The sequence below is a fragment of the Tursiops truncatus genome, chromosome 2, assembly GCF_011762595.2.
Source record: "Tursiops truncatus isolate mTurTru1 chromosome 2, mTurTru1.mat.Y, whole genome shotgun sequence".
NCBI lineage: Eukaryota > Metazoa > Chordata > Mammalia > Artiodactyla > Delphinidae > Tursiops > Tursiops truncatus.
Genome location: NC_047035.1, coordinates 24,501,336 through 24,515,905, shown reverse-complemented (window position 1 = coordinate 24,515,905; position 14,570 = coordinate 24,501,336). Strand labels below are relative to the sequence as shown.

Below are 14,570 nucleotides of genomic sequence, written 5' to 3'. Positions count from 1 at the left end.
TCTAATCTTCTTGTGCTTGTCCCTCTTCACTGTCTTGGTTTTTCTTTTGCTTCACCTCCTTTTTTTCTTCCTTCTCTTTTTAAGAAAATTCTATGTTGCTCCTCTGCATTAAGCTAGAGTTTCTTTTCCCCTCCTTCCTCCTCTTTTTACTGCTTTTAATTGTTATGGTGCTTTTGTTTTTCCCTGGACCTGAGAACGAGGGGAAAGGTCAGCTGTCAGAAGAGGGGCTGTACACCGTTGATAAGGCTTTCAGGAGATTGCATTGGAGTCATTAAGCAGCATTCCCTCCCTGAAGTCCTAGAGTCTCCACTGCTGCAGGGGGAAGAGAAAAGGAAGCTCAGAGAGTAGAAGAGGTAACCCACATGGAGGGACTGGCTTCTTACCCAGAGCCCTTCTCCAGGGATAGGCATTGCCCAGTGCCAGCCCTTGTGACTCTGGGACATTGATGTAAATGTGCATCTGGATGAGACACACATGCAGGAGGCCTTGGAGAAAGGACTCAAGTGAGAATTAGGCATCCAGCATCCTGGAAGTCAAACTTCTAGGGTTGTCCCTTCTGTTATCGGGTTCATGTGTCCACCCCATAGTTATTTCGCAACTAACTCACTTATATAAAAATCAGAAAGCCTGGGTTTTGGTCTTGCCTCTACTGATAATTCTTTTGGACAAACACTGAATTGTGCTAGGCTTGTAAAAAGAAGTAGAAAAACGTGATTTCAAAGTACCTTCTATCGCTAATGGCTAGATTTCACCTTACCAATTCTACCTGCCAAGAAGAAGTGAGAAGCATAATACCTTCCTCAGACATGGATGTGAAAACCAGTTAATTCCTTTTTCCCTCAGTGCCTTGAGGTTAACCCAAAGTCAGGGTTAGCCTGTGTAGCCTGTTCGTCAGGAAATTCATGGTGTAATACTACAGAGCATTTAAAGAAATGGTGGACATCTTCTGGAATGGGGAAAAAAGGGAATAAATTATATGAATAATAATACCATCAGGTTGCATAATTCTATGTGTGTTTTCAAAGCCTGTTCGCACTTCAGAATGACCTGCTTTAAGGATACTCTCTAACTTAGTCTACCCTAGAAATGTGACATGCTAAAATTTGAAAGGACTCTTCTGTTTTCGCTCTCAACCTACCACATTACTAGTGCTCTCAAAATGTGGTATCCAAATGGGTGATTCAATGATCAAGTGAGTGGGTGACTTAAAGGCGTCAGGTAACACATAGTCAGTCAACGCTGTTCATTTGACTCTCAGTAATGATTGGATACAGTGAGGGGTTTGGGTAGATAATGCCGGACATGAAGGGTATATAATCAGGTTATACTGGTAGGTCTGCTGTCTTGCTATAGAAACCAAAAGGAAAATGATTAGAGCATAGCCAGCTTGAGAGAGTCATCAAAGAGGGTCACTGTCCAGACTGGCAACCACAGAGACACTAAAGATCACACAGTGGGTCGCTTCACTCCTGATCTCAGGAGAGTGGCTTTTATACAAAGCCTGACTCTATTTTTAATTGAAGTATAGTCGATGTATAATATTACGTACGTTATGGGTGTACAATATAGTGATTCGCAATTTTTAAAGGTTATACTCCATTTATAGTTATTATAAAATATTGACTATTTCCCTGTGCTGTACAATATATCCTTGTAGCTTATTTTATTTATTTATTTTATTTTTGGCTGCGTTGGGTCTTAGTTGTGGCATGCGGGATCTTTGTTGAGGCATGTGGGATCTTTCTTTGCGGTGCGTGGGCTTCTCTCTAGTTGTGATGTGCGGAGTTTTCTCTTCTCTAGTTGTGGCGTGCAGACTTCAAAGCACATGGGCTCTCTCATTGAGGCACGTGAGCTCAGTAGTTGTGGCGCGCGGGCTTAGTTGCCCCACGGCATGTGGGATCTTAGTTCCCTGACCAGGGATTGAACCCGCATACCCTATATTGTAAGGCGGATTCTTTACCACTGGACCACCAGGGAGGTCCCTATCCTTGTAGCTTACTTTATATATAGTAGTTTGTACCTCTTAGTCCCCTACCATTATATTGCCCCTCTCCAGTTCCCTCTCCCCACTGGTAACCACTGGTTTGTTCTCTATATCTGTGAGTCTGTTTCTTTTTTGCTGTGTTCACTAGTTTGTTGTATTTTTTAGATTCTACATATAAGTGATGTCAATACAGTATTTGTCTTTCTCTGTTTGACTTATTTTACTTAGCATAATGCCCTCCAAGTCCATCCATGTTGTTGCAGGTGGCAAAATTTCATTCTTTTTTTATGGCTGAGCAGTTCTTATATGTATCTATAGCATATATATATATATGTATATATGTATATATAACTATATATATGTATATATAGCATCTTTATCCATTCATCTGTTGATGGACACTTAAGTTGCTTCCATATCTTGGCAACTGTAAATAATGCTGCTTTGAATGCTGCATGTAGCTTTTTGAATTAGTGTTTTTGGTTTTTTTGGATATGTACCCAGGAGTAGAATTGCTGGGTCATATGGTAGTCCAATTTTTAGTTTTTTGAGAAACCTCCATACTGTACAAAACATAACTCTTGTTGCAATAGAGAGAACTATGAGATTGAAGGTAGACCCAAGTCTAGCCTCATTCTAAATTCCTTCCTTGACAATTATTGTTATTCTAATTGGATAGCCTTGAGCCTATGAATCTCAACTCCCCCCTTTGAAAACTGCAGATAATAATACCTGAATAGATTATGGTGAAGATTATATTAAATGTCATCTGCATAACAGTAAGCCAGAGCTAAAGCCCCTGACACACAGTAAGCTTCAAATATGGTAGTTGGCATCATCACTGTCACCTGCATCTCAGGGACTGTGGACATTTTCTGGTATGTAAAACAGTGATAACACCTACTCTTCTAAGGTCATCATAGGATTGAAAAAACAATATTTGCAAAGTGACTCTCACTGTGCTAGGCACATAGTAGAGGAACAGTAAGTACTGGCTTCTTTCCTTCTCCTTTCTTTGATGATGTCTTCTTACTTTTCTATTTCATTTGAGGGTAGCGGGGCACTATTGCTCTTTTGTGAAGTGGCCCAGTGTCATTGAGGGGTGTTCCAGAGGCCCCAGAAGGTGACTGGTCTTTGCTGGTTGAGGTGTGGGTAGTGGGGTAGCCGGGAGGGGAAGGAAGAATGCACAGCACTCGGGCAAACCCGAGGGCACCAGAGGCTGGGATTCTGAAGCTTATGTAAAGTTCTGCCTGTTCCTGAAATTATCCTAGTGTCGCCAAGGGAATGCTACTGTTTGCATAAATCATTCCATACAACCTTATTAGTTCTAATACAGAAGACACTAATGATCCCTAATTCAAACAGTAGGAGGTTAAAGCTGTTTATTTGTGGTGATGTACAATGGTAATCAATGAGGAGTTAGATGGCTCTGAGGTCCATGGAATCGCAAAGAACGTTTTGAATCCTCAAAGGAAGTCCAGGTTATTCTTAGGATGACTTTAGTTTAAAGTTCTAGAATATAATATACCACAGCAATGAATACATTACTTGTAGTGTTAATGTGATCATTTGTTCTTCAAAAACCGGAATGCCAGGTTGGAAATGGCTAGGCATTCGTCGCTAACAAAAGCATCCAACTAATTCAAGCCTCTTTTTTCCTTGAATTCTAGGCGATTGAGAGTTTTTATTTGATCTGCTTAATTTTTTTACTTCCGGACATGTGACCCACGTAGAGTTAACAACCATCCTGGTTTCCCAGGGATTGTTTCCCTTTTAGTACTGTAAGTCCCATGTCCTGGGACTCTTTCAGTCTCAGGCAAACTGGGATGGTTGGATACCCTATCTGAAACACCTGGTAAACCCCTTTTCAGGAGAATGCCGCATTTTGGTCAACATCTGACTGACAGCACACCTAGAAAACATTCTCTGGTTCAGTGGTTCTTCAAACTTTTGAATTTTTCTGACAAGTAACATTTTTACAGAAAAGGGAAGGAGCAAAATAGGATTGACTATTTATTTTGCCAACTGATGACATTACCAGATTTCATCTGTCATCATCATTACTTTATAAAAGAGGAAATTCCAAGATGAGAAAGGAATAGAATGAAAGTGCTATCTTCCCAGTGCCTACCACGGTGTTGTATAGAGTAGGTCCTACCCAGATGTGTGTTGCATGAGTGAGTATTGCATACGTTTAGCTTTTATTAAAGAATGTACAGCATTGTTCTTATCTTCCTGATTGTACTATGGATTGGTAAAAACTTTAACTGAGACCATTGTTTGGGAACCAATGGTTAATTCCAAATCTGTGGACTATAGGATTTTTTGATGGTAATTTTTCATTGTAAATCATGATAATGACATTCTGCTGTCTACCTCAGTCACATGTTGATTTTAGTTGGTGTAGTCAATCTCTCATTATAGGCACTCCTGGAGAGAGATAAAACCACATTTCTGGGCCTTTAAATCAGACAGTGAGATTCAGTCAACTTCCTCTCAGACTTCAGCTGCCACCGTATCCTGATGCATCTTTGCTGATATCTGTTCGGGGATGCCACCATAGCTGGCAGGAATGAGCCAGCGGTTCTGCTTATTTTCTTAAGTCTTGGATGGTGTTTTTGTATGTTCTAAGTCTCCATGCTTTTCTTTGTTCTGATTCATTCACCTACGAAGTGTGGTCAGAAACCTTGACCACCTGGTGATAATGTACAAATATCATAACCTCTCTAAGTCTGGGATCGCCTATGCAACATCCTCATATCATAGCTGGATATCCAAATCACTCCTTATTTTATCTTAACCCATGGATAAAAATATCATTGAGAAATTTTACCTGCTACCTAATTTCTGGAGAGGGTTAGGATGTTAGTTTTATCGACATCATAGGAACTATAAACATTCATCGTAAATGGCTACCCAAGAAAGCTAAACCAATTCGAATAACTATTTCAGAGAGTCTTATAATCTCAGTTTTGTGTGCTCTTTCTAATAACAAGTCAAATAATTTTTCCCCCTCTGCAAGCCTTGAGCATACTTCTGACTGTACCCATTGGTGTTATAACTCAGGGTCCAGCTGTATGGCCCTGGAGCTTCAGTGAGCTTGCTGGGGTGATGGTTTGTGAATCATCTGACTTAGAAGGTGGGTTGCCATTTTAGATGCAGTGCATCAGAAGGGGATTTCCTTTTTATGCTCTCATAATTAAGGATTTTTTAAAGCAGTTATATATTTGCAGTGTTGCAAATGTAGAGAATTCTTACAATTTTCTCCATCGTTCTAATGGTCTATATTCACATCCAGTGTATGTGGTTAATATATCTAAATGTTTGCTGAAAATCTACCCTTGATGAGCAGATAGAGGTTCCTATAAAAGCTGCAGAAGGATGCTTTACAAAATTAGATAATGTATGTGAAAGCAGTTTGGAAAATATGACATGCTATGCAAGTGTATGTGTGTGCACGCACGCACGCGTGCATGTGCATGTGCGTGTTTAAATTAATAGTTCCTCTCCCACAGGAATACTGTTGACAGAGGTCTTTGGAAAAGATACCCAACCCTTAGTAGGAGGCAGCATGTTCTAATGGAAAGCATACAGTGTTTAGAGGTTGACCTTGCTGTGTATTTTGAATCTGCGTCTTACTAGCCATGGTGTTGTACATGTATTTCACCCCTTGTGAATGTCAGTTTTATCATCTGTGAAATGGGTCTAGTAAAACTTTATTTCACAGGGCTTTTGTGAGAGTTAAATAAGACACATACCAAGTATCCTAATAAAAAAGCTCACCTTTCAGATAACATATGAACACATATATGTTATTTCTATTAATAATACATTGGTTCTGGTGGTTAGTATTTTGAATTCTTGTAGCTCAAATCACCAAGACAGGTCTTGGTTAATCTTGTCAAATACTACGTGTCTAGTGTTTGTGTATTCAGACCCTCTCTAGATTAAAGCCCAGAGCATAATACACGTTCAATAAATGTTAATTTCCTGTCCTTTTTATACTATGGCACAAAAAATCTTCTGTTAAAAAACTCTGCTAATAGTCTGAGGTGAAGAAATGATGAAAATGAAATAAACACTTTATTCTATTCTTTATTCTAGTTCTATTTAGTTCTATAATTGAATTTGCAATCACTGAAGATTTTCTCCTTTATTTCAGGCTTCTTAAATTAAGTCACTGATTTGTAAGTCTGCCTCCATTTTAGAGAACTTTCCCTCTCTACCCCTTTTAGCATACCCCATCCTCATCCACCCCCAGATTCAGACCCCTTTGTTTAATTACGTAGGACTGTGGGCATCATCAGTCCCTTCTTGAGAGCCCTGGAATGGGGCGGTTTTAATTTTGGGCAGAATCAGCCCCATCTCACTGGCACGCTTATTTCTGTGGGAGGTAAAGGAAATGCATACCTCGCCATAAAAAAAGACGCAGCCCACGTCTCTAGGATTTGTACCTCTGCATTGGCCAAGTTCCCCAGTTGTGTCTCTAAACAGGGTTTTAATCACCATGGCTTGAGTGCTCAGCACTGAAAGCTTTAAGGGTACTGCAGAAATGGTAGATTAGCTGCATTTAACAAAATAGAAAGTTTTCGTTGTGTCATAAAAAGCCTTATTGATCTTGTCCAGGCATTGACTCCAGGGCCTTTTAACCAGCCACTCTGTCTAGACTTGCAGGCTAGAGCCCTCAGTGCTAACAAAGGAGGGCTGGGCTGCCTGCTGCCAGGGAAGGCCAGAGGGATGGGCACAGATTCAGGTTTCCCAGTGGGGATTTTCTTAAAGAACTGGGATGATATTATTCTGCTATTGGGAGGCTTGTGCAGAAGCTTGTCACACCCCCTAGACCTCAGCCAGCCTTCTCCCGCTCTCAGCATTTGCTGTGGAGCTTTCACATGGCAGCAAACACAGGTGTCTTCTCTTCCCTCACTTCCATCAGCATTTCTCCTCTTTCCCCCCGTGAAGCCAGGCTGAACTCTGGGATGCTGAGGTACTGAGCAGTGGGTCTCCAGAAGGAGTGGGGAAGGCAGGAGGAGAACTGGTAACTTTAGCGTCACTGCGATCAATTCAACTTCATTTCAATTCAATTTGGTCTTTATTTAACACATTTTGGGGTACGTGGGAGATTTTGAAAAGGTATGAAAAATTACTGCTCACAAGATATGGTCAAGGAGTTGACATCTACATGTAAAATAACGAGAATTGTTTAAGATTTATTTGCTGATTAGGTATTTTATCAGAATCATCTGCAGGGATTTAACTTTTTAAAAATGAATGCTAAATTTCAAACATAAAAGAGCATAAACCTGTAGTAGAGGATATTGTAAACATTGGCTTAGTTATTGCCCATATTGAACAAATCTCAATGGTTTGCCATTTTTGCCTTATATCCTTTTATAAAGACTTAGTCTTGTTTGAATATCTCCCTGGTTCCATTTCTTCTCTCCTTCCCCAGAAGTAAACACTACCTGAAGTTGATGGGTAGATTTTTTTTCCATTCTTGTTACATACGAATAGCACTGTAATATATAATGGTTAGTGATCATTGTGTGTGTGTGTGTGTGTTTAAATTAGTGGAGGTAAAGTTTATTAGCTATCCACAGTTTTTACTCATTATTCTCTGTATATCCTGGGCTGAATGAAGGAAATATTTACGTCCCTGTTGATCACCCAAATGAAGCCTGGCAGTCTCTCAATATGCTTTCCTCTTTTTGGACCAGGAACCATTTGAGCTCCAGAAATGTCTGTAAGAAGTTTCACATAACACCAAATTATCTTGTTTTCTTTGGATACTTAAAGGTGGAGAGTTTCACCAGCAAGATGATTTAGATGTAGATTTATTGAGGTAAGAGGTATATTAGGTCATCTTCCAAGGTCTCTTCTGATGCTACAGTGATGATTAGTTACGAAGGAGTTTTTACTTGTTTTCATCTCAGATGAAAAGAGAAATTTTACAGAAATAAATATTTTAAAAGTCCATATGGGTTTAAAAATCTGTGTATTGCTTCTAAATATCTTAATATCTGTTCGAGTTTTACCAGATTCTGTGAACCTTTTATGACATTTATATTCCTTTCTGAGCAGTATGTGTGAATACAGTGAGTATTCAGTTAGGGTCAGTGTATGTGCCACTGTAAAAAAAAAAATCATTTCAGATGATCTGCTTCCTGCTGCAGGATCACTGTAGATATATTTCATTATTATTAATTTGGTTTTTATCAAAATCGCAGTCTTCTCCTCTCCTCTCCTGCTGTGTGTTTCTAGTGAATGTTTTTGTCCTCATCAACTCTGTAGAATATAGTCTCACAATGAGCCATTAGGTACTCCAGTACAATTGCCTTAGTTGTTTTGTAACTTTGATAAAAGATGCTGGTTGAAGAAAAATAAACATGCAGATTATTCTTTTTGGACTGGACCACAGGTGAAAGGTTATATAAGTTTGCAGATGTGTGTATTTTCTATAATTTTTTATTCAAAAACATCAAAACTCAATCTAAAACTTATCTTCAGGAAGGCGACCCTGGTTAAATTTTCACCATTCTAGTCATCCATATCCTTGGTGTAACTTTAAGAAATGTGTTTTAGTAACACTGTGGCACAAAGCTGGCTTTAAAATTATTGATATAATTGATATATTTACTTATAATTGACCTCATGTAGTTTCAGATACGTCTGTTATCTTCCCAGTCAGAGTGAAAGCAGTCCAAGGACTGGTTGTCTGAGGTGACAAGTGACAACCATATGTTCTGAATTAATTGAGGAACAGACACAAGACTCAAATTGACAGTCAGATTAAGGATCCAGATATCAGTTCTGTTGCTGGTAGAGCTGCGTTAGAGAATGTGGCTTTGATCTGCAGTCCTACTGGGCTTCCTAGTAATTTTCCCCCTGAATTAAACTCAGCCACACAGCCATAGGCAGAAGAGCTAGAAAACCAAAGGCCTTCTTATTAGGGGCAGAGTCTACGCTGATAGGTTTCACTGCATGGGGCAGCCTATAGGAGAACTCACAATCCTTGTAGGAAGGGCAGAGCTGAAGGGAAGAGAAAGGCAAGTCATATGGAAACAGTGATTACCTAAATAAGAAATGTGGACCTCTGCGTGTCAGACCCTTATTATATCACCAAGGAAGTGAATTACTTCTTTCATTGGAGCAGGTGAATGAGTAAGTGAGAGAAGGTCAAAGTGTTACTCCAAATGACCCCCTTCTGGAGGGTGGGGAAGAAATGCTTTCCTGAAGTCGTGGATGCAGGGAAATGGAATTCCCTCTACAGGATAAGACTGCAGCATTTGTGTTTAACGATTGTCTGATTGACTGACCCACAATTAAAATGAGAAGCCGATAGTAAAAGAAGCATAATTACAGTTTGACTCATATAGATTTGGTGGTTATGGGAAACAAAATGTACAACATATTGCATAAATTATTATAAATGGGCAGGCAAATGTAGCCCAGTTGCCTCAGGCCAGGGTTTCTTAGCAATCTCCATTCCACCTTGGAGATGTCTCCTGGATTCCTCTTTACCTCTCTAGCCTTTAGTCCGTCCACCCACTGGACCCCTGATACAATACAAGTATAATTGTGCCACTCACAAGCCGAAGTTCTCCTATGCTGGTCCTCCATCCCCAGAGCCCCAAGAATATGACACATAAGACCCCAACCTGCACCTTGAGTCTCGCATGCCTGCTACTTTAGCCACATTGAACTGCTTACCATCCCCTGGACACCCCGTGCTTTTCTAATGATCACACCAGTGAATACATTGTTTATTTTAACTAGAACTTCATCCCTCCTTTTGTATGGTGAACTCTTACTCATACTTCAAGACCCAGATTAAGTTTGACCTCCTGTATGGAGCCTTCCCTAACACCCAGGGTCAGTTATTCCTTCTTCTGTGTGCCCGTATCACCTATGAAACATTTACTGCACTTGTAATCGCTTGTTTATATGTGCATTCTCAACAACAACAGCAACAGCTAACACGTCTGTGGCTGGGAACTGGGCCAGGAACTTTATCTGATTCATGTCTGACAGTAACTCTATGAAATATATACTATGCTTATGCTCATTCTATAGATTAGGAAACTAGCTATTAGAGAAGTTAAGTAATAAGCCAAGGTTCCATAGAGTTAGGTAAGTTCCAGAGCCGGATATCAAACCTAGGTCTGTCCAGTTCAAAGCCTTATTATTAAATTCCATGTAATCAAGTCCACATTTCCACTACACTCTGAGCTACAGGAGGATGCCCTGTTTAATGTGAGTCCATGTCAGGATTTGGTGCTTAGTAAGCATTTGAGTTTTTTTTAGATTTATAATTTCTCTTCTTCAGTAAAATGTCAGCTAATTATTCCTACTCACCATGTTCCTGGGTGGTTCAAGTGCATTCAACACTGGACACATCACCTGGTGCATAGTAGGCGCCTGGAAATACTTATTCCTTAAATGAATGAACAGAAATTTTAACTTTTATTGTAATACAATTGAGAGCAATGCAGTCTTTAGGATACCATTAGCTTTCTAATGATTTCAGTGAAGCATGATTTTCCAGGCCATTCTTTTGTGGACTCGAGGCAGCTTCCCTGGCCAGGGTGCTGGCTGTTTTTTTTCCCAAGTGACAACTTGATTTACTATTTTCTTTCTCATCACTCTCAAGAAGCATCTGCCGGCTAGTGAGTGACCAGGGCAGCGTGGAAAAGTCCACTTATTTCTCTGCTGCATCTTTCCTACAGAGTCTGAGGATAAGGGTTGGAAATGGCCTTAGGAGGTCAGATTTCCTGTGTGTTTTCTTTTGTAGTGCAGGATCACTCATAACGACACAATTTGCTGTCTGCTGGTACACTCTGCTTTTAAAATACCTGTATGATGGGATGTGGCATGTAAAGGTTCACTGTTTCTCCTTGGGGGATGACTCTGCAGTTTGATCTATTCAAATGCTTTCTTTGGCCCTAAAATACATTGTAAGGGAAATGGGACAGGAAGAAGCAAGAGTGTAGTCACTTGTGCAGTCTTTTTCCTTTTTTACTCAGTGTGTTCCTTCCCTAATTCTGGCAGGAAATGTCCTTAGATGATGTATAATAGAATTCCATGTAGTAAAAAGATTTCTGTTTTTCCCTCATTTTTGCAAATACAATAATCTCACAGCCCAACAGCTAACTTGGGTGTCTTGTCTACGCATAGCTTGTAAGAAGACTTTAGAGGTGGAAATTGTTCTGGATGTTGCATTCTTAGCAGGTTGCATGGAAAGAAAACAGAATTGTGCAAGAACAAACTCACATTTGCCTTAACTTGTTCCTTTGCCAGCAAACAACCCAAACTGGTGTTGTAGCTCAAGGCGACTTTCAGAATTGAGTGGATATGTGGTCCCTGTGGGAATGAGTAGAACAACTGTGGAACTGTGGCCATCTCAAAAAGTTTATTTCTGCTTTGTGTACCCCTTGCCTTGGGCTTGTGCTTCTCCCATCATCATCATGGCTTCTTTGCCTGCGTAGAATTGGGTGATATGTTAGTTTACAACTTAAGAACCTGAAACCTCACATTGCGGCTGCACCAACAGAGGAGGGACAGTGCTGTCCCTCCTGAATTTGTGGGTCAGAGGAAGGGAGTCAGCGGGCCAGCCCCAGGACCATAGGACATCCCTTTGTCTGGCAGGGAGGGCAGCAGTAGCTCGTGTTTTTGTGCCTCATTAGCTCCAGGGTGGGCCGGCCAGGATGGCCAGCCAGGGTTATCTTTGCATTGGTACAGACTAAAGTACCGTGCTGCTGCGGAGGCCAGTTGAAGGACAAATGATTCAGAGATGAGAACAGTTTTGCCTCTGTCTCTGGGGCGCGTCCTCAGAAGCTGGCTCCCCCTCCCTTTCTAGAGAACAGCAGGTGTTCTGCTCAGGACCAGTGCCTGCAGCCACTCCAGAGGGGTTGGCATTTTCATAGGCTCTGCTAAGGGGTACCTAAAAATTCCATTTCTTGGGCTCTCTGTCTGATGACGGTGAGGAGTGTGATCTCAGTTTGACTTTTTCCAACCTGCTACTAGGGAATTTTGGAATAGAGCCAGCCCCACTCCCTGATGCCCCTGCGTGGGCTCCTGTTGCCTGAGTGGGCTCTTACCTGTCATTGTCAGTGTTTTCTCCTTTTGACACATGGAACTTCATGCAGTCACAGGATGTCAGATACAGGGTCCTAGGTACCTATTCCCTGAGAATTTGAGCTCCTGGCGAGGTGGTGTGATGTGGTGGCAAAAGCAATGGACTGAGAATCAGTGGGCTAAGGGTTTGGAACTGGCCTAAATGCTTCCAAGCTCCTTGGATGCCCTATGTAAACTGTGTGCCCCCTCTTCCTTACATTAATATAATCATAGCAAAGTGACCTCACAGAGTGTTGAGGGAATACAAACAACAATTAAGAAAGCATTTGAGCATTTGGAAATATATATTTTAAAAACTGTGAATAGAATCCTTTACCCATTCCTGACCTGTTCTCACCTGAGCCCTTTCATGCCTAGTGCTGTGTCCTTGTGCTCAGTTTTTACCTCTGGCCCTTGGTTTTCCTTGGTTGCATTTGGATCTTAAGTATCCTATGGTCTCTGGTTTTCCAGAATGTCTGCCTCTCAGTTCCTTAGGTTGTCTCTTCTAGGAACTTTTGCTTCCATTCTTGCCCAATGAAATGCAAATCTCACTGGGTTATATCAACATTCAGGTTGAGCCAGTTTCAGGCACCCCCTGGAAAAGTGGTTCATATGCGTTCTCTTCTTTTAACTGGGCTCTCTGCCTTCAGCTCTCATTTCTTTCCAGTTCACTCTCAACCCAGCAGAAGTTGGGCTGCATAATCTTGTATTTTAAAAATACAAATCTGACCCTTCATCCTCTCAGTAAAATCATGCAGTCATTCCTCAGAACCTTCAGAGTAAGGTCCAGATTCCTTGATCTCACAGCCTAAGGCACCGAGCTATCAGAAACCACAGGCCCAAGTCAACAGTGTTATGCATTTCTTCATACTTCTTAGGTTGTGTAGTAATAAAAAAATGACACAGAATATTTTAATCTGTTTTGGAATTTCTCAGAGAAATAGAATTATTACATAAATCAGTAGTTGGGTGTTTTTTGGGAGAGAGTGGAAAATAGGACTGAGGAAATGCTTGTTAATGCGACGTACATATCAGTACTTGGATTAACAAGCCATTTGGAAGATCAGTGCTTTATGTCTTATACACACTGATTCAAAACCTTGAGTTATACTTACCTCGATTGCATCTAGTGTTTAATCAGTCGAACACTTACAAATAATGGGTAAACGGTTTGTTGTCGTAGAGGGTTGAGCTCTGCTTTTCATGCAGTAAGAGTAACATTTTTATTTTAATGCTTATGCAATTGATTGTAAACTTTGGGGTGATATAATCTCAGTGAATCTAAACAGTCCATCAGCCATGTCAGTGCCTCCCCTTTTGCCAAGCTGTAGCTTTGTGCTAAGCTCTTGTGTGTTGCTGTGTTACGTAATCCCCTGCATGCATTTTCTCTACCTATTTAGCCTGAATACATACAAGGTGACTGAATTGTCTCTTCAACCTCCTTCTCAGTGGAAACACTCAGTATAGAAAACAGATTTGGGGCAGTCTTACATTTTTCTAATGGAGAGTTTGGAGAATTGAGTGGGCTTAGAAATGTGTTTGTCACTATTTGGTTTTGCACCTTTTAGTTATGTTCACTATCAACTTGGTATGGTTTTCAAGGTGATAAGAGAATGCTCGAGCTTTAGCCACTGGAAGGAAATTAAGACAGATTGGGACCTTAGGAGAAAAATGTCAGCTGTGAGAGTATACAAAGGAAGAATTTCTTCAAGGTCCTCTCTCTTTCTTCTTGCAAGCCCCTTATTTGCTCTTTTAAAGACTGGGTCATGCACTGCCAATGCCTCTCCTTCCTGTAACAATCAGGAGGAAGGTATCCTGTGAATTAAAAATGATATGATTTTGCTTATCTAGCACACGATTCAGAGAGTAGCTTTCAGTGGTCTATTGTGTGTTGACATGTGAAGGAGACAGCCAGCATCTGGGGTGATGCTGCTCTGGTGTTTTTCTCCAGCCCAGGGAAAGGGAAAGGGTAAACTGGGAAAATTCGTCATTGAATGAAGAGATTGGGAAGGTTGTGAACTCTTGCAGCGGTTTTCATTAGATATTTGCAAAGGAATGTACTCTCAAGGCTACATAAAATCTTCATTGATTAATTTGCGTGGATATTAGCATAAATATACATGTGATTTACATAAACTTTTTTCCTACATTGGTTTTATTTGTTATTTATTTACTGTGATAGCCTCTTCTCTTAATGATGTCATTTTTCTTCTGTGGCCTTCCACATGAAACACGTTCTTTTGTTTTAAACACACTGATTCCGGGGGGTGGGGATGCAGGGAAGGGAAACATTTCTTTTGGTGAGTAAGTGTGATTTACATGGGGTAGGAGGAATAGGTCTCTGGCTCAGTTTATTAAAGGTTTGTGATGGTTTGTAAGTCAGTACATGGTTCAGTGGAATCATTCATGCCCTTTGAGAAGCAGAGTAGGAGCATGTGCTATATCCAGAATGATGGGCAAAAGAAAAGGTAACTGA

The 14,570-nt window shown here is 40.6% G+C and overlaps 1 protein-coding gene across 23 annotated transcripts in view; it reads left to right on the top strand.

Annotated features, from left to right (window-relative positions):
• The window catches only part of NRXN3 (neurexin 3), a 1,624,030-nt gene that overhangs the window by 389,453 nt on the left and 1,220,007 nt on the right, over nucleotides 1–14,570 (top strand). The window contains exon 4 of one of the 23 annotated variants that reach the window (XM_019919960.3): nucleotides 195–207. The exons of the other annotated variants lie outside the window; for them this stretch is intronic. Coding sequence (XP_019775519.2) covers nucleotides 195–207 — 13 coding nt within the window. The remainder of the gene's footprint in view (nucleotides 1–194; nucleotides 208–14,570) is intronic. 23 annotated transcript variants of the gene reach the window in all.